The sequence below is a fragment of the Cydia fagiglandana genome, chromosome 25 (genome assembly GCF_963556715.1).
Source record: "Cydia fagiglandana chromosome 25, ilCydFagi1.1, whole genome shotgun sequence".
Lineage (NCBI taxonomy): Eukaryota > Metazoa > Arthropoda > Insecta > Lepidoptera > Tortricidae > Cydia > Cydia fagiglandana.
In genome coordinates, this window is record NC_085956.1 from 7,016,905 (window position 1) to 7,041,271 (window position 24,367).

At 38.4% G+C, this 24,367-nt stretch overlaps 2 protein-coding genes across 2 annotated transcripts in view; one reads left to right on the top strand and one right to left on the bottom strand.

Moving 5' to 3' along the window:
* Positions 1-9,909: 9,909 nt before the first annotated feature.
* LOC134677119 (pro-neuropeptide Y-like) overlaps positions 9,910-24,367 on the bottom strand; it is a 39,048-nt gene continuing 24,590 nt past the window's right edge. Inside the window, exons 2-3 of the mRNA XM_063535576.1 lie at positions 13,935-14,105; positions 9,910-10,455 (exon numbers count right to left, since the gene is read on the bottom strand). Of these exons, the coding sequence (XP_063391646.1) occupies positions 10,332-10,455; positions 13,935-14,101 (291 nt within the window). The 5' untranslated portion in view covers positions 14,102-14,105 and the 3' untranslated portion in view covers positions 9,910-10,331. The remainder of the gene's footprint in view (positions 10,456-13,934; positions 14,106-24,367) is intronic.
* On the top strand, positions 18,012-19,422 carry LOC134676752 (uncharacterized). Its single transcript, XM_063535136.1, has 2 exons — positions 18,012-18,188; positions 18,470-19,422. Exons 1-2 carry the CDS (start codon positions 18,068-18,070, stop codon positions 19,420-19,422), a joined length of 1,074 nt encoding a protein of 357 aa, XP_063391206.1. The 5' UTR covers positions 18,012-18,067.

The following is a 24,367-nucleotide window of genomic DNA, read 5'->3' on the forward strand; positions in this document are numbered from 1 at the left end:
TGAAATTATCTGTGTCGGACCGCTTTGATTTTTTGACTAATTGATATCAGTTTTGAATGCCACGCCTCTCATTGCGGCATAGTCAATTAGGCCATTCTGGCCATTTTTTAAAGGGCTCTAGCGCCTTAAAAAACAAAAATATCAAAAAAAGCAAAACGGTCCGACTCGGATATTGACAATATTAATCTGTGTTGAAAAAATCATTGCTCTAGCTTCAAAAACCACGGAGGAAAATGAGGAGTACGTTTGTATGGAGAAATGACCACTCCTGTTGGCTCTTAATATGTGTTCAAAACGCGAAAGTTTAAAATATTATATGTATTGAAAACCACATATTATATGCGATTGATTCTATTTTAACAATTTGTTATTTGTTTGAACTGGTTTTGATATGACCTTCACAATCACCTTGGTGATCTTTCATTGGTCGATGCAATTATTACGGTTCCGTATCCAAAGGGTACAAACGGGACCTTATTACTAAGACTTCGCTGTCCGTCCGACTGTCTGTCCGTCTCTCTGTGGTGATAGCTAGAAATTTTCACAGATGATGTATTTCTGTTGCCGCTATAACAACAAATACTAAAAAGTACGGAACCCTCGGTGGGTGAGTCCGACTCGCACTTGGCCGGTTTTTTATATCATTCGTTGGCGTCATTGCCACGAATGATATATTAAAAAAAGTTGTAGTAAGTATTCTTGAGGTGATTACTTACTGTGTTTTCTTGTAATTACGGACAATTTGAATTATTTATATTTTAAACAATAGTTCTTTCGATTATCCTGGCCATTAAATAAAAAAAATCACCATCTGTTCTAATTATAGCGAATTAACTGTAACTTGTTTCATATTTTCATTAAAATTCATTTAATTAATAAATTCTTTGCTTTACAATATATAGTCAAATATTATTTTGTGACACGTGACTCCTAATAAATACGTGTGTTTTTATTACTGTAATTTTCTAAAGAATAAAAGCAAATAAAAAAATAAACGCTTAATTTATTTCTTTGTAATAATGTATACGTACCTAAACATTTTTTATTACCTATAATGCATTAACAACTTAACACACACTTACTAATACTTGCTAATACATAAAAAAAACATATTATTAAACTGTATTGTTAACACTAAATACTCACTTATAAAAAATCTATTAAAAAAGAACACAATTTCACTACACTACACTTTATTTATTTTTTCTTTACCACACACTAATACACACCAAAAAGGTTAAAAATACGGGTATACGTCAAAATTCTAGAAAGTTCAGGTCAAAAATATACCACGAATAGATAAATTGGAGTAAAAAATAGTGGTTTTATGTGAAAAAGGCTAAAATTTTATTTTTTTTTTGGTAAAAATATGCGAGCTCCGTCGCCGCACGAAAAATACTGCGAGGTTGCGGAGGTTGTACTGAGGTTGTTTATGGGACAGACACAGTACTTAGTATTTTGGAATAGGTATTTAGGAAAGAGTATTTTTCATGGATATTTTTCACAGTGTGCTGATGAAAACTGGAACTAAAAAAGAAAACAAATTATGTACACAATACACTACATATTTTTAACATACGAGTACCACGAATACATATGCCTTACTATTTATTCTTAAAAAAAAAGCCATTTATTGTCGCAAAACAGTACAGTAACAGAAAAAAAACAAAGAAAAAGATTCTTAGATAACTATTAAGCAAAGACACAATTTTCATCAAATTGTAGCATTCTTGGAGGCATATGCAAGTGTGTAAAATAAAATTTCAATATTTTTATATCTAAATAATGTTGCTGTAGGTATTATTATCAGACATCGTACATTTCCAGCATTTTTGGTGCAGCGGAGTGGTGTTAACGGAATTGGTATAAATAATATCAACCCTAATGATTAACTAGCGTTAATTACGTTAATATTAACCTTAATTTACCATTTCAGTTGAAATTGTAACAAACAACAATTCCGTTAACATAATATTTTAAACTTTCGCGTTTTGAACACATATAGTAACAGCACCAGTCATGGGACATTTAAGAGAAAATTTGGAGTATTTATGATATTTCCCTTATACATGTAAATGGTCTACCGCTTAGCGTGTTAAAAGATGAAAGTCCTATCCGTCTTTCATGTTTTAGGCGTGTTGTATCAAAGATAATGCAATTAGTTTCCACATATTTAACAAATTAAAACTATGCTTTTTTTCTCCAGTGATGGACACCAAAGCTCCAGTAATGGGCCCCCGGTAATGGACGTGGATCCAGTAATGGACCCCCTATAATGGACATTGCTCTACTTGCTCTATCAGTATAAAATATTGAAATGGGGAATAAGTTACGGCAAAAAAATCCATTTTTGGTATAAGCTTTTATCGCTGAATGTATTTTTCTTTCCACAGCCAATTATTATTGTATTAGATCCATCGAGACAATTCTAATATACCCAAACACAATTAGTTAGGGTTTATTGCGATAAAGTTCCCATGGCCACCTCCTGTCTCCAAAATATTGAAATAAGTCATCAGATCAGGTCGATGTTATCATAATTGCATTTTATTATCATCCGATTTGCATACTTAATTACGTACTTACACAAAATTTCAACTGAATCGGAAATCGAAAAGTGGCTCAAATTCAGCTACCAAGATTGGACCCACACTAACTAACAGGGCAAGTTAAATAAAAGTTTGGAAAAACGATATTAATTTATCCGAAGTCCGAGAATACCTCCTGATTGACATATTTCGTAACTACATTTTACTTCTGTATTGTTTAAACATAAAATTATAGCATGGCAAGCATCATTCTGTCAATTGTCCCATCATAGTAGGTACGCAGTTTTACACCTCCTATAATGGGATTGGGCCAAATACCACTATTTTGTTACATCTGTGGAGTCACAACATAGTGTGTTGTATACCTTATCTCATGGTAAATGCAATTAACAAAACACATTCTAGTTTTCATCAAGTATTAATTAATTAAAATTTAATAAATTAACTCACCTCTCTTAGCGAAGTTGTTAAGAATTCGTAGTGGTATTTTTTTTCAGTGACACGACAACTTTTGGGTTGACGCCAATTTCTTAAAAAAACTACCAAATTTAATGAAACTTCAAACTGAGACAGCTCTAGGACTCTTATGTATGATAACATACAGCCAGTGTTTATAAACTACTTTTAGATACTTATTTTAGAGGAATTATGTTTTTTTTCCCATTACTGGTTCCACGTCCATTATAGGGTATACTACTATATTAACTCACATCATCAGCCAGCCGCAGCCGCAGGTTTCACGACCAGTGAAACCTGTGTCGAAACGTCGGTAAATCAAGGTAAAATTCGCGTTAGACCCATCTATAAATGTGAGTTAACTCCGTTAACACCACTCTGCTGCACCAAAAATGCTGGAAAATGTACGATCATTGATTATTATATGCATTTCGTCTTTCATCGATCGTGTATCGTTCCCGTTTAGATGATTATATTCACCTTTTTTTTTTTCAATCATGCTTAAAATTTCTAGAAGGTTTTCTCAAATTTCGACGCCATTTCCTCTAGCCTTAATTCACTGTTATTTTTACTAGGTATTAATACTCGCACCAATGTTAGTCCCATAAAACACCATCCGACTTAATGGCTGCGCGCGCATCGTGTTTATAATCCACTTTGCAGCGCCACCAGATTCAGGGAGACGGGAAAATTTGGAACTAAGCTTTTCATATGACTCTTAATTCTTTCATTTTAAGGTCTATTATTGTCAAAACAACTCAATTCGTGGGTTGCATATCCGCCACTGTCAACTGCAAATGTAAGTTTGTTATGCTATAGATTCGATGAAATCGAACTCTAGACTTCACTGTATTCAATATTAGGATTTATTTCTAAGGCATTAGGGTACTATTTAACTTGGGATACCATTTGATTCGTGGGTATCGAAACCACTATTGTGTTGTTTTGATATACCTACCGCGAGCCAGGAACAAATTTCCATTACCTATCGCCTCCCGGACGGCTACGTATTATGAACCCTCGTGGATGTCAGCTGGCGCTCCGATGGTGGGTTGAGGAATATCAGCCACCGAAACACGTACACAGTACGTAGCACAAGGTTTAGTTTACTTAATTAACCCAGGTGATCCGAGCTGGGTGAACAGAGTCAACTACAGGAAAAACTAAGCGCTTTACCTGTTTATGATTGTAATACCAAACTCATAAAACTTTGCTTGTAGCATTTTATCAGGCATATTATCATTAAAGGGGTTATCCAAATGACCCTCTGCCAAATTACGAGAAGTTTGTTATTGGGTAAAATGTGATGTGACGGTTACCCCAGAGCGTAATAACCCTTTTTTTGAGGAAAAAAACAATTGAGGTATAAAACCACAAAATGTAAAATGGTATCAACAGAAACATAGAATTTCTATAGGTTTGTTGACCGGTCTAGGCCAAGTGGTTAGTGACTCTACTTGTGAAGCCGATGGGCCCAGGTTCAAATCCTGACAACGACATTACTTTGTGAACGCACCAGGGGGCATAGACCTAGGATTCGCTTGCGCTTGACAGACAGCTGAAGTGTGCGAAAGGGAAGCCATCACGTATATGAACATCCCATGAGTGCGAAAGAGTCAGACTACCAATGAGAAAACGTAACCACTTTTGAGTTTGACGACGGCCGCGGACGGCCAAGAGCGTATCACGGTAATTTTCAAATTGAAAAATATACACGGATTAGGACGAAAAGTATTAAATAAAGTAATTCAGTGAAGATGGTGTCTTGTAGTGTGCCGGATTGCAGTGTCACAGGGCCAAATAATCCAAGCAATTACTCATTTAAGAGGATTTATGATATTCCGAACGAAATTTTCATAACGATAAGTATTGTGGCAAATTAAAAGCGTAAAAAGTGTAAGAAGCCGGTTTATACAGTTCATTATAAGTTTTTCTTCCGTTCCGTGCTAATATTTTATCATATTAGTCAATAATTTAGGATATTTTGTGTAAAAACATAAACTGTTCGTTTACGCTAGGGCTTGACAAAATGTTCATATGACAGTATCGATAACTTGTCGGTATATTAATAGCTATGTAATTATTTCTTCACAAGATATTAGTTTTTATAACCGACTTCAAATAATATTGTTATACCTTTTTGAAGGTGTTCATGTTTAGCGTGTCATGATAACTTCACTTTGCAACACAGTAAGAGTTACATTAAGATAAGTCTGTAACGATTTTGATGGCAAACGCAGTGCAATTGTTATTTATACGTCAAATTGTCGTAGAATTTTAATGTTTAAAATAACACATTTGAAAAAGTAGTCGATAAAGCAATCAAACATCGACAGATTAGTAATATGTTGTAACATGACATCACTATTTTTGATCTCACATAGACAATTTACGCACACACTTGCATTTCATTTTTGGTCACACTTTTGAAGATTGAGAGTTGTTCTTTGTCATATAATTCTTTGCCGGTTCTAAATTAAGGGAACTCTTCGCATATTACAGGCATACTACAGCGATTTGGTATTTTGAACAACTTGTTTATAAATATGTTCTTAGTAAGCACCATTAGGGGTCATCCATTAATTACATCACACGTTTAGGGGGAGGGAGGGGGTCAAGAAAATGTGACATATTGTGACATGGGGGAGGGGGGAGACACAAACTTTGTGACGTCACTTTAACTTCATCAGTAACCGAAAATTTATTTAAATTATTTTATTCGCTATACATTTAAATAACAAGTTTTTAAAACGATAATCGTTTTTATTTGTTTAATTTTCTTTCCTAAGCAGTTTTGGATTATAAAATTACTAATATTTGTATCGTCAAAAATATTTTGATAAAATATTAATAATACTTAGGTACTTACTTAATTCGATTTGGCGATTTCGTAGAAAAAATGTGACGTCACACTAGGGGGGAGGGGTTTGCCAAATGTGACCAAGTGTGACAAGGAGGGGGGGAGGGGTCAAAAAACCTAGAAATTCGTGTGACGTAATTAATGGATGACCCCTTAGGTAAGAGTAGTCGGGACGCCGGGACAGTAACCTGCAGGGAAACGGGCTGAATGAACACAGAGGGCCTACCGTGAACCACATTCGTCGTGTTGCCTCCCTGTCACACTTACGTACGAATTTACAAGTGCGACAGAAAGGCACGTCGAACGTCTCCTGGAGGCCGATCGACAACTCGCCTGCTTTGGCCGTGCGTCCCCATGCACACAACATCGTCTTCAAGCACCAATTGATGACGCGGAATTAATTCTTCTTCTTCTTCCTCGCGTTATCCCGGCATTTTGATTTTGCTAGCGCTCATGGGAGCCTGAGGTCCGCTTGACAACTAATCCCAAGAATTGACGTAAGCACTAGTTTTTACGAAAGCGACTGCCATCTGACCTTCCAACCCAGAGGGGAAACTAGGCCTTATTGGCATTAGTCCGGTTTCCTCACATTGTTTTCCTTCACCGAAAAGCCACTGGTAAAATTCAAATGATATTTCGTACAATAAGTTCCGAAAAACTCATTGGTATGAGCCGGGGTTTGAACCCGCGACCTCCGGGTGAAAGTCGCACACTCTTACCGCTAGGCCACCAGCGCTTATTATTATTATTATTGTGACGCGGAATTACTTGCAAGAGTACCTTAAACTCGTGATTACGCTCTAGGAAATGGATGGATCATGTTTTGAAGTGGAACCTACCTATTCATAACCTCCTAAAGCCCAGCCATATAAATGAAAAAATGCGATATTTGCCACAAAAATTTGAACCTTTTGTGTAGAATATAGAATTGATTTTGCGTTGTTCAAAAACTGTACGAAACAAAGAAAAAGCAAATCTGTTCCAATCGAATATAATTTAAATTTCATTGAACTGAATAAGTACTATAGGTGGGACATTTGGGCCTTAGGAGGATAAAGATCAAATGAACTCCTCAACAAAACTTTCGACATTAAGTATTGAAGTTGATATGTCTTAAACATTATCATTTTCTTGTCAACGTGACCTCTGCCCCTACCCTCTTATCTCTCGCTTGTACTTAGTGTACAGGTATTATCTCAATATAAACGCAGCACACGCCATATTGTGAACATTCGAGTCGTGAATTTGAGTCTGTACCAACGCGTCGTTCAAGAAATTATGGACGTCTTCAGATGCTTCGGCGTCGCCATACTTCTACTGGCTCCGGCAGTAATAGCGACTCCTATTTCTTTCTCTGCATCCATCGATCAACGTGTGGCTCGTGAGTTTAACAATACCACTGCTTTCACAAGAATAATACCTTCTAGAGACATAACCATCCGTGATGCCATCTACATCACACCTGAACTCATGTTTGTTGGCAAATCGAACGGCGATATTCTAAGATGTCTGCACAAGGACCCCAGTGTATGTGAGATGTTCTACTCTTATAGCAGCTCTACATCTGTCACTGCAATAGTTATTAATGGAGAATACCTTTATGCGTCGTTGTTTAACGGGGTAATGCTGAGATGCGGCTTATATGAGAAAAACTCTTGCACGACTTTCAATAATCACAACCAGATGAATGCCTTGGTCATATCAGGAGGATACATCCACGCGGGTATGCAAGATGGACGAATGCTGAGGTGCGAGCTTCATCAACCGAATACCTGCAGGAGTTTCAATTATTTCAACAGTGCCGTAACAGCATTAGCGGCCACGGAGAACTATATTTACGCCGCGTTGGTTAATAAGGAGATCTGGCGCTGTTCAGTTAGTTCAGAAAACAGCTGTCGCTTGTTTGAAATTGGCTCAGCGTTCGGTAGCGAACTCCGAGGACTGATAGCTAGAAAAGATTCCGTTATTGGTGTTACGAAAGGTGGTACGCTGTGGAACTGTAGTTATGGTCATCCTTGTAAGTCAACTTCAGTGCCTGCCGCCGATTACACGAATACGGCTGTCTTTGACGGATCCCTTTACGGGATACAGTCTTCAAACATATGGAAATGCGACTGGGGTACGTTTAATTGTACTATGTTCGATACTCACCCAGGAGCCGTAAGCATTGCTTTCGCCTACAGAACTTATAAAATGCAAAAGAGATTCGCAAACGAGGGGAAGACATGTTTGTCCGACGCTCGGTGCCCGCCATTTATGACTTACTACAAAGTTAACGAAAGACCGATTCTGGAGGTGTTCATCAAAGACGGAAGACTGTATAATTCGCAAGGGGTTTTAGTGGACACGAGGGAAGCTGACATTGGCCAATCGAGGCGAGCGGCGATCTTCGCTATGGGAGCAGATGGTCAAATCTTACTATCCAATGTGCATAACACCGTTCTGCGGACGTCCAGTCTGTTCGCTGGCCACGCTGTGGCTTCGGCTGGTGAGATGGTGGTCGAAGAAGGTGTTATAAGATCTATAAGGGCATGCTCCGACCATTACCGGCCTGACGTTGAGCTGAATCGGCAGGTGATCGATGTTTTGAACATGAAAGGGTACACGGACAGGATTGAATCTCTTCCTTGCTGCAGCGACAATGAGTGTGGGCAGGGAAATGTGGAAGACAACACAGTTGCGACGCAATAGATCGTGTATTCGTGTTCGTAAACTGTAGACTGGAACGGGCCATGCGTTTATGTTGTATGTTATTCTAAAAGGTACTCAAGAATAAAGCTTATTTTATTTAGTTTTACTTGTTTAGTTTTGCTCGGGAACCATGGTGTTGGGGTAGTTTCGATAAATGGGGCAATTTTGTAAAATATCTACTATAGTTCGTTTTTTTAGCACTAGATTTAAGGTAAACAATCTTGATGTGTCTTTTAATTTTAAAAATAAGTTACGACAAATATGTAGATAACAATTATTAATCTAATACGATCATTTATATTCTTCTGTTTTCATAAGTATAGTTAATGATTTTTAAAAAGCGTTTTTCAATTAAAAGACATGTCAAGATCGCTTACCTTCTTTCAAGTTCTTTCCAATGCTAAAAAAACGAACTATAAACTAGAGGCAGGATTAATGAGTGTTCATACATTTGCTATCTTTCTATTTGCGTTTAATGGCAAATTTATGAACTGGCTGCGAGCTATTTTGTTTATTAATTTAATAAACAAAATGGGCCCGTAGCGAAGGCTAGTCACACTTTAACCCTCAGCCACACTTACCCCACTGACCTTACATAAATAAAACAACTGTAACTTTGAAACTTTTGCATTTTGGAATACAATTACAACTAATTATCCATAACTGCTCATATTTTACACTACTTTTTTCATAATGATTGAATCCCTGAAAATAATTTAACACCCAGCCTGTAAATTATGTTCAGGGATTAATTACCAGAGTTATTAAAATAATAATTGACTAGACAGGTAATAATAATTGACTAGAACAAATAAATAATCGATTAATCGGTTACAGAAAATTATTAAAAAATAATAAACTTTACATCTGTTAAATTTTCTTTAAAACTTCAAACTAGCTTTATACAATTTTGTTTTAAAATTATTATAAAATTCAACAAACATCATAATAGCTTAACAAATGTATCATTTGCGGAGTGCTAGAATTCTATTGGGCAACCCGGAGCAAATTGTCCTGAGACCTGTAGGTTAAGGAGCACAATTGAAATAAGCAAGCCGGTGGAAATCGAGCTTGACACGTATTTTTAGTCTAATGCTAAAATAAATTTATATCTCAAAAAGGTTTAAAGGTAGGTAATGTAATTAAAAAATTAGCAAATTACATATTACTCTATTAGATATGTATTTAATTAGTTTAATTATTGCAGCAGTAAGTAAATCAGTTTTAAATATTTATTAAATTTATTACTTTAATAATCACTCATATAACAAAAAGGAATTTACGAAATATAATTTTTGAGCCTCTGCAATATTTAAGGTATTTAATATTGCTAGCAATATTCCCTAGGAAATCAAGACTATTTTTTTAAAGTAGTATTACAAACTATATCGTCGGGTGACAAGCAAAAGTCACTAACTAACACAATTGAAATTATTGGACAATAAACCGTGTTACAAGTGTAATAAAGTGCATTGTTACTTTAATTTTTTGATGGTACGGTACTTAGTGACTTTTGCTTGTCACCCGAAGATATATTCCTTTCCAAAAAACACATCGGGAATACTACCAACAAAAATAGTCATCATATTTATGCTTCGCAAGAATCTTTGCCTAAAACTCACTTGTTTATGTTCATGAAAAAAATACGGTAATGTATACAAGGAAACGTTTTTAACATACAATTCTAGGAAGACCTCAGCAATATTTCCGACTATATTGTCAACGCTTCGGCAATATTTCCGACAATATTGCCAATTTCCAATGCATTCATCATTTTACTGGTACGCGAGCGCCTTAAATACCGTATCTTCGTTCAGGTTCTGGAGGCTGTGGTCGAAAAATGGGAACTCCTTGAATATTACCGACGCGTCCGATATGTGCATCTGTCTTTTGCCGTAACTGGAAAGAAAAGAGTACTTTTAACTAAGTGAAAATAATTTAAATAAAGTTAAACAAGTGCGAGTCGGACTCGCGCACGAAGGGTTCCGTACCATAATGCAAAAAAAGCAAAAAAAAAACGGTCACCCATCGAAGTACTGACCCCGCCCGACGTTGCTTAACTTCGGTCTAAAATCACGTTTGTTGTATGGGTGCCCCACTTAAATCTTTGTTTTATTCTGTTTTTAGTATTTCTTGTTATAGCGGCAACAGAAATAAATCATCTGTGAAAATTTCAACTGTCTAGCTATCACGGTTCGTGAGATACAGCCTGGTGACAGACGGACGGACGGACGGACGGACGGACAGCAGAGTCTTAGTAATAGGGTCCCGTTTTACCCTTTGGGTCCGGAACCCTAAAAGCGGTAGTTTTGAGTCAAACGAATCCCTCGCCAAAATGCCGCTCTTATACAATCGAAGTGCTCTTATTTTAAAACGATATACTGTATGGATATACTCTTTAAACATTTACGTTAAAGTAACATGTGTGTATGTCTGCCTGGATGTCTGATATTAATTTTTAACTGACTTCTAATCTCATAAGGAGGAGGTTATCAATTCGGATGTATGTTGTTTTTTTTTTATTTTGTTTTATGTTGATAAATATATTAATAGGTACAATGAATGAATGAATTGTAATTTATTTGTCATTCAAAAAAACTTTTCTAGCAACGAAAACTACTACTAGACATACTGCCGTATTCGAACTTCAAGATATTCACAAGAGACGACACATACTAGTTCCATTCTAGATACGTTATAGTTTAGATATAAACTAGTTCTCTTTTGCAGCACAATTCGGACAAGCAATGTCACTTTTACGTTAGATAGAGTAAGATATCTATTAAATGTGAATTGGATCTCTAAGTCATATCCTGTGGAAATCGTTCAAGAGTATCTCCAGAATCGCGCAAAGTCAAATTTGACAGGTTAGATCTTAAACATATCGTTATCGTATCTTGGTGATGTCTAAAAGATATCTAATACATGTCTATTTCAAAATCCGAATCGGGCCCATAGATATGTTACGTGAATGTTTATGCGAAGTTCATAATGTTTCAGAATATCGATGTGGCGGCGGCTAGCTTCACATGACTATTAATTGATAGTTCATACGTTAGGTTTCATCAAACGTTTATGTCTGTAGTGTCGCCTAAGAAATAGACGTGTGTACAAGAAATGTTAAAAGTTATCATTGTTGTAAAAAGCGCCATCTGTAGCTCACTGTAAGTAGGTACTAAAAGCATGCGCCACTAGCGACATCCCACGGGGAGTAGCGGAACCAGTGAGAAGACGTGAACGTTAGTTTCATGGTTTGCCATCTTATCTCAGGCGGTTGGTAAAGAAGTACAGTCTGTGCTCGCTGCCAACTTGAGCCCTTAACCCCCCTAAATCCACTACAATGCAAAACTATGGACTGCATTGCCCTATATTTCAGGACAGGCCTTACGGACACTAAAAATGGTACTGGTTCAGCGATGTCACTCTCGAATTCGAGCCAATCGTGCAGTCTAAACGATGACTCCCGCTTAGGGTTGCCATATGGAAGAATTAAGACGAAACAGGAGCTGAGTTTTAAATATTTTAGGTAAATATACCTGTCTCGCTAACGGAAGCGGCACCTAAAAGTAGTGCGATAAGGACAAGGCGAAAAATCCTGCGTAAAAATCTCAAAAATCGAGGTTTCGTACTCCTCTGTTTCCTCCTCCAAAACTTAAGCAATCTTAACCAAATTTGGAAATCTAAATGATTATGAAATTATCTGTGTCGGACCGTTTTGATTTTTTGGCTAATTGATAGGTATCAGTTTTGAATGCCACGCCTCTCATTGCGGCATAGTCAATTAGGCCATTCTGGCCATTTTTGAAGGGCACTAGCGCCTTAAAAAACAAAAATATCAAAAAAAGCAAAACGGTTCGACACAGATATTGACAATATTAATCTGTGTTGAAAAAATCATTGCTCTAGCTTCAAAACCCACGGAGGAAAACGAGGAGTACGTTTGTATGGAGAAATGACCACTCCTGTTGGCTCTTAAATGTCCTGATAAAAATCCGGACATCACCCAAAAAATCCGGACATTTCTTGTAGCAGAGATTTGGCGTAGCTTGAACGACGCCCCGGCGGCGCGCTGCTCTCTGTGGTGTACTAAGCTGTATCGTGGACCTACTTTTCCATTTCCCTTCGCCCGATCCCGTAGCCTCCTCCCCGGGCGCGCATTTTATTTTTATTAGGTCATTCCTGAAAATCCGGACACATGCCAAGTCCGGCTACAATCCGGACAAAGGGTCAAAATCCGGACATGTCCGGACAAATCCGGACGTATGGCAAACCTACTCACGCTAGACCGAGCCAGGGCCGGGCCGGAGGGTCCGGCGCTTCGTTTTCTATGGAAAGCACCACGTGATCACCGTCAGCCGTCATATAAAATGACATGTCGGACGCCTTAGCCCGGACTCAGGGCTATAACCGCGAAAATCGAAGTTCGCAAATTGCGGGCATTTTTCTCTGTCACTCTAATTACGCCTTGATTGGAGTAAAAGAGAAAAATCCCCGCAATTTGCGAATTTCGGTTTTCGCGGTAGCCCCTCAGCCCGGTCTATTAGCGTGAGTCGTCCCTAAAGCCTCCTCCAGACTATGCGCGTGAATCGCGGGCGAAGCCGCGAACGCGAGTGTGAAGTCGATTTCACTGTCTGCGAAAATCGACTCCACACTCGCGTTCGCGGCTTCGCCCGCGATTCACGCGCATAGTCTGGAGGGGGCTTTACGCAACTAGTTGCGACCAATCCCGCACGTGTTGCGAACTCATCAACCAATCGCGTTGTAGCGGTATCACACCGCCGCTGTACTGGGCCCATTCATGTCCCATTCGAAATTTAAGAGACGTCAGTTAATAGATCTTGAAACGATATGGATTAGATAAGTCATTTTTCTGACAGTTATTGCCGGGCTCATTTAGACGGCGCGCGAACTCGCATGCGATTTTAAGTAGACCACTGACTAACAGGCCGCCTGACGATATCGGCCTGTCAGTTAGAACAAAAATTTGGCAGTTCTGAACAACTGACCGGCCGATATCGTCCGGCGGATTGTTAGTCAGTGGTCAGCTTTATTACATTGCGGACCATTGAGGTTACAATTACATCAACTCAGCCGACCGATCAAATTACGCAATGTAATGACACTCGCATGCGAGTTCTCGCACTATCTAACGGCTCGGCCAACCATCGAGCGACTTGCGACGGCGGGAGCGATAACCATAGGTTTCCTAGGACCTTTCGCTCCAACCTATGGTTATCGCTCCCGCCGTCGCAAGTCGCTCGGTGTCGTGGCCGAGCCGTATAGCCTCCTCCACACTCGTGCGCGAAGCCGCGATTCTCGCGCATAGTCTGGAGGGGGCTTAAGGCTAGTCCTGAGATATACGCCAATGATTGTCTCACCGGCCCCGACCATGCACAGAATAATACTCCTGCAGCTCCTTCAGATAGTTGGAGATCTGTTCAGCCGTGTCGAAGCGCTCCGGGCGACGCGGGCGCGGGCTCAGCTCGAGGCCGTCGCTCCACAAGATGGCCGACACGAACAAAATGGCGGCCACTAGTAGTCGCATGGTGCTGGAATGTGAAAGGTTATATGTTAAAGCGTGTTTAAAAGCTGGGCTGTTGTAGAAAGTTTGGTTTAAACCGTTTTAGAAAACGGGCGGCGGCCCTGTAGATTAGGGTCGGTACAAGGGAGAACAAAAGAAAATCTTCCTTTTGAAATTTTCAAGTCGGTTTAAAACTGTGACTTCATGACAAGACAATTTTTCACGCACATATGCTCGCGTATCGCGGATAGCGCTGGGGATAGCCATTCACCGATTAGCCCTCTCAAGTTACGAAGGTGTGCGTGTCACGCGTAATAAATAAGAAGAACTCGGGGTTTTTAAAAGCCCATCAATGTGCACACTAGCGCCACTGCATAATATTGTGATTATTTAAAATTGGCACTAGTGTGCTTAAACAAAATATGAGACGCAATACACATTGGACAAAGAAATTGGACAGGTGGAATACCACCCTAAGCGATCTTATCTTTCAGCAATTTGTGATGTAACGAAATGCCTGTTATTAAATATCTAACCAACGTACCAATATTTACCTACCTATGCAAAATAAATAGAATAAACTCAGTATTCATCAAACAACCTGCATATCAAGTATGAAACGGTTAACTTCCCCGGATCGCTGATCATCGGGACGTGACTAGCGTCCGCCATTTTGGAATAAAGTTGCCACATATTTCATACGTTGAGAAAGGGCGTAAGCGCCATGCCCGATCTTAACGGTTATGTCGTTTTAAACGACATGTGCCTAAATACGATGACGCTGATGACGTAACAATATATTTTCATATGTTTATAGATAATCAATAGTTATTATTATTGGGCAAATAGGCAAGTTATTTTTATTTCGGCGGATTGGTATATGCCTTTATTTCATTTATCGTGCTATCAGAATAATCTAGAGGTGTCTTTTAAAAACGACTTATTTTGATGGTATTCATGGAGAAATCAGCCCTTTTGAAAAGACTCTCCTCATTCGGTACCTACGAATCTAAACACGGTGGCTAATCTAAAACCGCAAAAGTCGTCAAGAATCTTGAAAGTTTAAGATTAACTGCAAGCAACTCAAACTTGTCAGTCCTTTAAGTTTTTCTACAGTACTTTTAATTTACTTAATTAACTTTCTGGGCAGGTAAATAGTGGTAGGTGCGTTTGGCTTTAAGCCAGGAGGTAGTGGGTTCTGGTTTACGGTGACAAAAAAAAATCTTGAGGGCCCTATAAGACTAATAAAACGTAGTTTTGCAAACGGGAACCATTAAACAACGAAAAAAAATTTAAACTTTTGGGCCACGGCCACGCAAGATCCAGGGTTAGCCAACTAACTCATTTATACTGGGTTAAACTGTACTGTATAAACGGTTACTTAACTCCGAGTTAGTTGGATAACCCTGGACAACCCAAGTGGCCCTTAGTGTTACTTAAAAGTTTTAAGTTTTAAAACATGAAGTAAAATACAGGTCAAAATTAAGACGATTAGAATGACATATCGTTTGTCAAATTATAATGTGTACTGTAGAAGTTATGATGGAACAAATGAACATACATACATACCCACATACATACATACCGGTCAAAATCATAACCCTCCTTTTGCGTTGCCGTAGTCGGGTAAAAATATACCCATAGGTACATAGAAAACATCCATGGAACGAATATTATGATGATAACAGTAAAATAGATTTGAAATGTAATATTTTAAGAGCTCATACTCCATTCCAATCTGTCTGATTGTTACTTCGTCACGCTTCCGACTTTTAGAAGAAACATTATCCTTCTAATATCAATTGTTGTAAATACAAACCAATATCAAGAGTTTTTTATGTTGAAAAAAGTTTCCCAATAATGCATTTTACAGTACATATGTGCCTATTTTCCCGCATTAGTGCGTAAAATAGCACTTTTCGTGCGTATGTCAAAAGTTTAAAGAGCCATATGTACTTACTGTAAAACGTTGTACGATACACGTGCGAATAGGTAATTCGAAACGCCTGGCGATAAATTAAAACACGACCGAAGGGAGTGTTTTAAATCGACACGAGTTTCTCTTTTTCGCACTTGTATCGTCAAACAACTATTTCGTACTGTCCATTCCGTGACTGACATGTAATAAATAATGTATGAAAAATGGAAATGGAATTGGAAGAAAAATCTTGGGAGGTTGGGTTTACTTGGGACACATATTTCATTCCGTCCGTTAAATTCTAAAAATTGTGAGATGCACAATATGAAAAAAATAGTCCGGCTAAGAAATACAATAGGTAAGTATATAAGGTTATACATTACAATTATAAATATTTATTATTTTCTTCATAAGAAATATACCTATATTTTGAGAAAAGGATTAAAAAATCTAATATTTCTTCTATTACCTAATCGACTTAAATTTTCTTTTTTAAAGACATTATAAATATCCATTTTCCTGCGTTTTTCTATTGTCAAATAGTAGGCCGGACTATTATTTTAAAATTGCTCTATTTATTTATAGCATTACCACGAAACATTCTATTCTCGTTGTTATCACAACCCGCCCATTATCACTGAGATATAGAATAATCCCATAAGTTATTATTAATTGCATAATCAATATATTAATTTAGAATATTTTGAGATATCAGTGATTGTCGGTGTGATTTTGTATTTCTGGATTTAAGTGTAGCTTAAAAATGCTAAATATAGAACGATAAATATGAGCTTCTTACCAAGGACTAGGTTATAATATACATAACTAAACTGCAAAACGTAATTCAAGACCAAAAAAAGTAAGAAATGTTGCCACTTTTTTACTAGCGCGTCTTGTATTTTTGTACAAATATGTAAGTAAATAAAAGTACTTTTTAGGGTTCCGTACCCAAAGGGTAAAACGGGACCCTATTACTAAGACTTCGCTGTCCGTCCGTCCGTCCGTCCGTCTGTCAACAGGCTGTATCTCACGAACCGTGATAGCTAGACAGTTGAAATTTTCACAGATGATGTAATTTCTGTTGCCGCTATAACAACAAATACTAAACACAGAATAAAATAAAGATTTAAATGGGGCTCTCATACAACAAACGTGATTTTTAGGGTTCCGTACCCAAAGGGTAAAACGGGACCCTATTACTAAGACTTCGCTGTCCGTCCGTCCGTCTGTCACCAGGCTGTATCTCACGAACCGTGATAGCTAGACAGTTGAAATTTTCACAGATGATGTATTTCTGTTGCCGCTATAACAACAAATACTAAAAACAGAATAAAATAAAAATTTAAATGGGGCTCCCATACAACAAACGTGATTTTTGACCAAAGTTAAGCAACGTCGGGAGTACGGAACCCTTCGTGCGCGAGTCCGACTCGCACTTGCCCGGTTTTTGACCAAAGTTAAGCAACGTCGGGAGTGGTCAGTACTTGGATGGGTGACCGTTTTTTTTTGTTTTTTTTGTTTTTTTTTTGCATTATGGTACGGAACCCTTCGTGCGCGAGTCCGACTCGCACTTGCCCGGTTTTTTAAATAGTAGGAGTAAAATTACTAATGAATAAATTATCTTAGCGTGATTATTTATCAAAATGAATTTACTATTTTACAAACAAATTATTGCAGTGGCAACATTGTCTTACTTTTTTTGGTCTTGAATTACGTTTTGCAGTATATAGCATAGGTATTTACTTTTTAATTTGAATTAATATTTCCTCGCTTCATTGTTCGATATAATTAAGTTTACATTATTGTAGTTTATTTAATCTACTGGCAACATATTGCACGCTTATTTTTAGAGATTTTGAAAAATAAGTATTTCTATTGACTAAAAAACCTTCCCCACCCCCAACCCATCTTGGTGGGGTTGCTAGAAGCAATCCTCATTATTTTTTCGTGCACGGCAACAGACGCACGCGTCCACTTACCGTTACAAAAAAAAAAAAACCATAGATATAGAGAAATCATTATAACCTCAATTTCATTTTGGTCGGCGTGGTTATAGATTGCAAAGCAAAAATATGGCGGCGATCATGACCAAACGCAAGCGGCAAGAAAAGATAGAGCATTACCAAAGAAAATTGAGAAAGTATAGTGGTTTAAGGTTTTCATCGTCTTCATCAGATGAAAACTCAGGTAAGTAAATGTTTCTATAACGACTAACAGTCGTTCCCATACGCGTACTTTACGAAAGACGCGAGCCTGGGGGTTGGCCGTGAGTCAACACGAAGGCATTACACATGTAAGACATGGGATTCTATTACGAATACATGTTAATATGTCAATAATACCACCTTAACCTTTATACGAGAGATAAGATTAAGAGTAAAATGCGCACTCGCGCACGTACTGTCCAAGGTTTTACCTGGCCCATTATTAGTTTTCACTAAACTAATCCGTTTGTTATCTGTTCCATACAGAAGACGAGGAGTTCCTCGAGCCAGAAGTCCTAGTTATTCCGGATGCTCCCGACGATAGCCAAGGCGCGGATGCGCCTTACAATGAGGAAGTTCCAGAGGCTGCACCGGCAGACGGGTCTCCGGCACCCGACGCGCCCGACGTAGCCCCAGTCCCCGAGAGTGCTGAAATACCTGATCTGGACCCAGAACTCGTCACTGCACTTGGCGAAGCGACAGATGACAAACCCAAATTCGGAGACAAGATTCACGGAAATTTGGCATCCCTCTGGCTACCGCTACTGCGGAAAGGCTTGCCCTCAGAGGCAAAAGAAAAATTAAAGAATGAATACCTCATTCCAGAAAACTGTACCCTGTTACAGGCACCGAAGTTAAACCCGGAAATCTCCGCAGCCATTTCAGAGATGGCTCGCAACAGGGATAAGAAGTTGGAGGCCAGCCAGCAACAGCTTGGCCTAGGAATTACAGCTGTGAATCGAGCCCTATCGATCCTACTCACATCCAACGACAAAGTCACAGCCATAAAGCTGTTAAGTGACAGTTGTCGGATCCTGTCTGACCTGCATTTTGGGGAGACCAAAACCCGCATAAAACTGATAACCCCAGGGCTAGCCAAACCTTTCCTGAACATCATCCAAGATGAGGAAAGGGATGAGCTACTATTTGGAAACAAGCTTCCAGAGAAAATCAAAGCTTCAAAAGCTATTGAAAAACAGGGGTTGCAGATCAAGAAAGCTGTACCTGCCGTTAAAAATACACCAGCCTCCTCAAGCTCGACTCCTAATGTCCCACGCAGTCAGTACCAGTTTCAGGGAAACTGGGCAGGACCTACACGGTACCAGTCAAACAGGGGGGGGCGGGGAGGACAGAGGAAAGCTACAGCGGGCCGCAAACCAGCGCCGAATCCCCAAGCCAAGCCGGCGGGTCAGGGCAAGACTCGTGTTGCCCCTCAGCAATGAGCCAGGTACCTCATGCAGGACGAATAAGGTTATTTTATGATTGCTGGTGCAAAATAACTTCAAATGAAGTTATTTTGACCTGGCTGAAAGAGGGTTACTCTATCCCTTTTGAAAGACAAGTCATTCAAGATTTTGTTCCCAAAATAAATTGGTCTGCCTCAGAAAAAGCCGACATGATGGGGGCTATTCAAAATTTACTGCAGTTAGGTGCTGTTGCACCTTGCACTGAGCAAGGAGACCAATTTATTTCTAGAACTTTTTTAGCCCCAAAATCTAATGGAGGCAAACGCTTTATTCTTAATTTAGCGAAATTGAACAAATTTGTACCCAAGGATCATTTTAACCTTTTGGCCGCCGGACCTAGTCCGCAAAGACGCTCACTCACACGCCAGAGCAAATTTTAAGTAAACAACTAATAAAAAGTTTAGGGATTGCAAATAGTGATATCGATATTTACAATTTATGGTAAAAATCTTTTTAATTTAGCTTTGTTCTTATCCTGTTTTAATTTAATTCCAAATTGCCAAAATTAAACATATGTTTTACACCCGAAAATGTCTAAAATATAGGGATTTAACATAAAAAACAACCACTAAACAATGTCGATTCAAGACGTGATATCGCCGCACTAGGCTGTACGAGAAGTCTTTTATACAAGACAACGGCGCGCATGGACTGCCCGCAGTGCAGATCGACAAGGACTGTTTCCGCGCGGATCAAGTAATAATAGTCTCTAGGTCAACGGCGTAAGCGCTTGTCGGTACGTAAACTTTATTGGCGTAACGTTAAAGCTGCGCATCATGTGTCGATAAAGTCAATATACCGGAACTGTTTTAGTGAAAATTACACGTGGGTTGAATTTTTAATGAGTGAAGATATTATTCCGGAATTAGAATCTATAATTAAATTTCAGTTTGGTTTACATTAATATAGGCAAACTCTTATCAAAAAAACGTTCAACGACTTGTTATAAAAAAATTACACATTAACTTCAATGTTATAACAAAAAACTAAAGTCTGATAAACAGGTATGTCCCTGTACCACTCTTGTGCGAAGCGGTCGCTGCGGTGTATCCCTTCCCACTAAGCTATAAAAGAACATCAATTATTTTTTTTATTTATCTCTTCTGCAATTAAATAGTCCACAATCTACAAGGGCAAATTTACTTGTCTGACTCTAGTTTATAGAACTAAAGAAGCTGCCTGAACTTTAAATATAGTTATGCCTATCTGACTCTCGTTCTACGTATTCTAGTACTCGTAAGTAGTTATACCTACTACTCGTTGAAAAAAATTGGCGATTAACAAGTGTTCAAATATTTAGATAAAAACATATTTCTGACTTTATATTTACTTTAAAAATTCCCATATCGAGTTAACATTCCCATCCCTAGCTGTCTTTTATACAAGACAACGGCGACGAGGAACATGAAAAATGTTGAAAATTGGAGCAATTTTTTTAAATGCCTTATTATAAAAGAAGGGATTTATATAGCGGCTTAAAAAGCAAATAAATGAAAAAACAAAGACCTTAAATATGAACACGAGTGTAAATGAAATTGCAATTGTTATTATTTTCCCATTAACTCAGTGGTTGAATTTGTGTCTTGTATACAAGACGACGGCGCCAGCGTATCGTTCTATCGTTGTCTTCTATACCGGACAACGGCGGTCAAAGGGTTAAAATGGAAGATCACCGAACAGCTGCAAAATTAATCCCCTATCGCGGCTATATGGTCACGGTAGATTTAAAAGAAGCATACTTTTTGATTCCGATGGCGGCTCATTGCCGAAAATATTTGCGCTTCCATTTTGAAGATGAAAACTCAGATTTACTAACCTATGAGTTCACGGCTTTGCCGTATGGGCTTTCTTTGGCTCCAAGAACCTTCACAAAAATTATGAGAGAGGTTGTTACCTATCTAAGAGCGCAAGGCCATAAATCTGTGTTTTTCTTGGATGACATCTTATGCATTGGGGATAGTTACGATGAATGCTTGTGTAATGTTAAACAAACCATTAAACTATTAGAATGTCTGGGCTTTGTGATAAATTATCAAAAGAGTAGTCTGGAACCCCAGCAAACCTGTCGTTACCTAGGCTTCATGTTTAATTCAGTGGATATGACACTATCTTTACCCACCGAAAAACGCGAAAAAATCGCAGCCCTTGTTAAAAAGTTTTCGTCACTCCCTTCTTGTACAATTAGGGAATTTTCACAACTCATAGGAGTTCTTATCGCCGCTTGCCCTGCGGCCAAGTATGGGTGGCTTTACACGAGAATATTAGAAAGACAGAAATTTCTAACTTTGCAACACGATGCAAACTATAACAGTAAAATAAAATTACCAAAAATTATTCTAAAAGATCTGATTTGGTGGAAAGATAAGATATCTTCATGCTCACACTCTTTGCTACCTATCACCTATTCACTCGAGATATTTTCTGATGCATCTCGGACCGGTTGGGGAGCGTTCTCGAATAATCTCCGAGCGCACGGAGCATGGAGATCGGAAGAAAGATCTTTCCACATAAATCAGCTCGAACTTTTGGCTGTTTTTCTGGCTTTAAAATATTTCGCACATGATAGACATGATTGTTCTATATTACTGCGTATAGATAATACGACGGCTATCAGCTATGTCAATCGCATGGGTGGCGTTCAGTTCCCTCACCTGAACAACCTTTCGAGGCAAATTTGGCAGTGGTGCGAGGAGCGAAATTTATGGATTTTCGCTTCGTATATAAATACGAAAGATAATATCGAGGCTGATCGAGAATCACGGAAAATAAATCTCGATACAGAATGGGAATTGTCCGAGGAAGCGTTTCAGGGCATAATAAAAAGATTTGGACATCCAGAAGTTGATCTTTTCGCATCTCGCGCCAATGCAAAATGCCATAATTATGTGTCATGGGGAAAGGACCCAGATGCGATTGCCATAGATGCTTTCACTTTATGTTGGAGTCATAGTTTCTTTTATATGTTTCCTCCTTTTTCGGTCATATTGAAATGTTTACAAAAGATATTCCATTACAAAGCTTCTGGAATTCTTATTTTCCCGGTTTGGCCATCCCAACCGTGGTACCCCCTGTTAATGTCATTATTACAATCTGACATAATATATATGAACCCCGAGGAACATAAAGTCTGCTCTGATTACAGGACAAGGAGCCCGTTCCACAGGCAACTTATCCTGGGTGCAGCGCTGCTCTCCGGCTAGCCTACCGGAGACGCGGCATACCAGAGACTTCTTGGGATTTAATTTAATGTTAGCATCCCTGTCCAAGAATACCATGCAGCAATATAATGTAATGTAACACTAAAATTGTGGTGGGCATTTTGCTCAAATCTTGGTAAAGACGTATTTGACAACTCAATATTTTTAATTATTGGTTTTCTAACTGAGCAGTTTAATAAGGGAGCGTCCTACGGTTCTATTAACAGTCACAGATCAGCACTATCTCTTTTCCTCGGTGATAACATCGGAAAGGATGAACACATAAAAAGATTACTCAAGGGTGTATATAAATTAAGACCAAATTTGCCAAAATATACACACACTTGGGATCCCAAATTAGTGTTGGATCATATTGCTCAATGGTACCCAAACTCGACTATTTCTTTAGAGCAAATTACTAAGAAACTAGTCGTTTTGTTGGCGTTATGCACAGCACATCGCGTGCAAACTTTCTCACTGATTAAATGGCAAAACATTCAATTTTGCCACAATGGGGTAAAAATAATTATAACGGATATAATTAAGACCTCAGCTATAGGTAGGGAGCAACCAATATTGTTTCTCCCATTCTTTGAGGAAAGACCAGAAATTTGTGCGGCTTCAGTCCTCAGGGAATATCTCTCTGTAACAAGTACTAGAAGACCCCAGAACTCTGAACGCCTCTTAATAACTGTGAAGCGTCCCTACAGAGACGCGACAGCACAGTCAATAAGCAGGTGGATAAAGAAAGTTCTGGCAGAGAGCGGCATAGATGTGACAATATTCAGTGCTCACAGCACTCGACATGCTGCCACATCTACAGCTGCATTAAAGGGGGTGAATATTGATCTCGTTAGAAAGACGGCCGGCTGGTCTTCCACATCTCTAACCTTCGCCAGGTTCTATAATCGTCAAGTGATTGACGAAACTATATTTGCAAGATCAGTGTGTAATCTTTAATTAATTATAAACATATAAGACTGATTTTAGATCTTAACAGATAATTGTAATTTACTGTTAGATAATAATAAATGACAAAATTTAATAAATCATGTTACGAATACTTAAAGGTTTTTGCCATTATACACCCTGATAGACAAAACTTTGTCTCTAAACAACTACAATAATGTAAACTTAATTATATCGAACAATGAAGCGAGGAAATATTAATATATGATCAAACGAGCTTCGCAAGCGAAGTTCGATCAATATTATATGACTCGCTTCATTGGAAGATATAATTACCCTCCCTCCCAGTAAACCCAGTCACCAAAGTTTTGTATCCAAAGATCCCTAAAAGAAATGAGGATTGCTTCTAGCGACCCCACCAAGATGGGTTGGGGGTGGGGAAGGTTTTTTAGTCAATAGAAATACTTATTTTTCAAAATCTCTAAAAATAAGCGTGCAATATGTTGCCAGTAGATTAAATAAACTACAATAATGTAAACTTAATTATATCTTCCAATGAAGCGAGTCATATAATATTGATCGAACTTCGCTTGCGAAGCTCGTTTGATCATATATCATGTCATTAACCTGACTTTACATTCGATTCTCGGATCTACTTACTTAGGGTTGAAACATGCAGATTTTCGCACTAATGTTTAACAAACTGTATCTCACAAACTGTTAGAAATATAAAGTACGTAGCCTAAACAATCCCGTTAAGATAAGATAAGATTTTATTGTAAAGTTGTGTAAAAGGTAGGTATAACATGTTATAA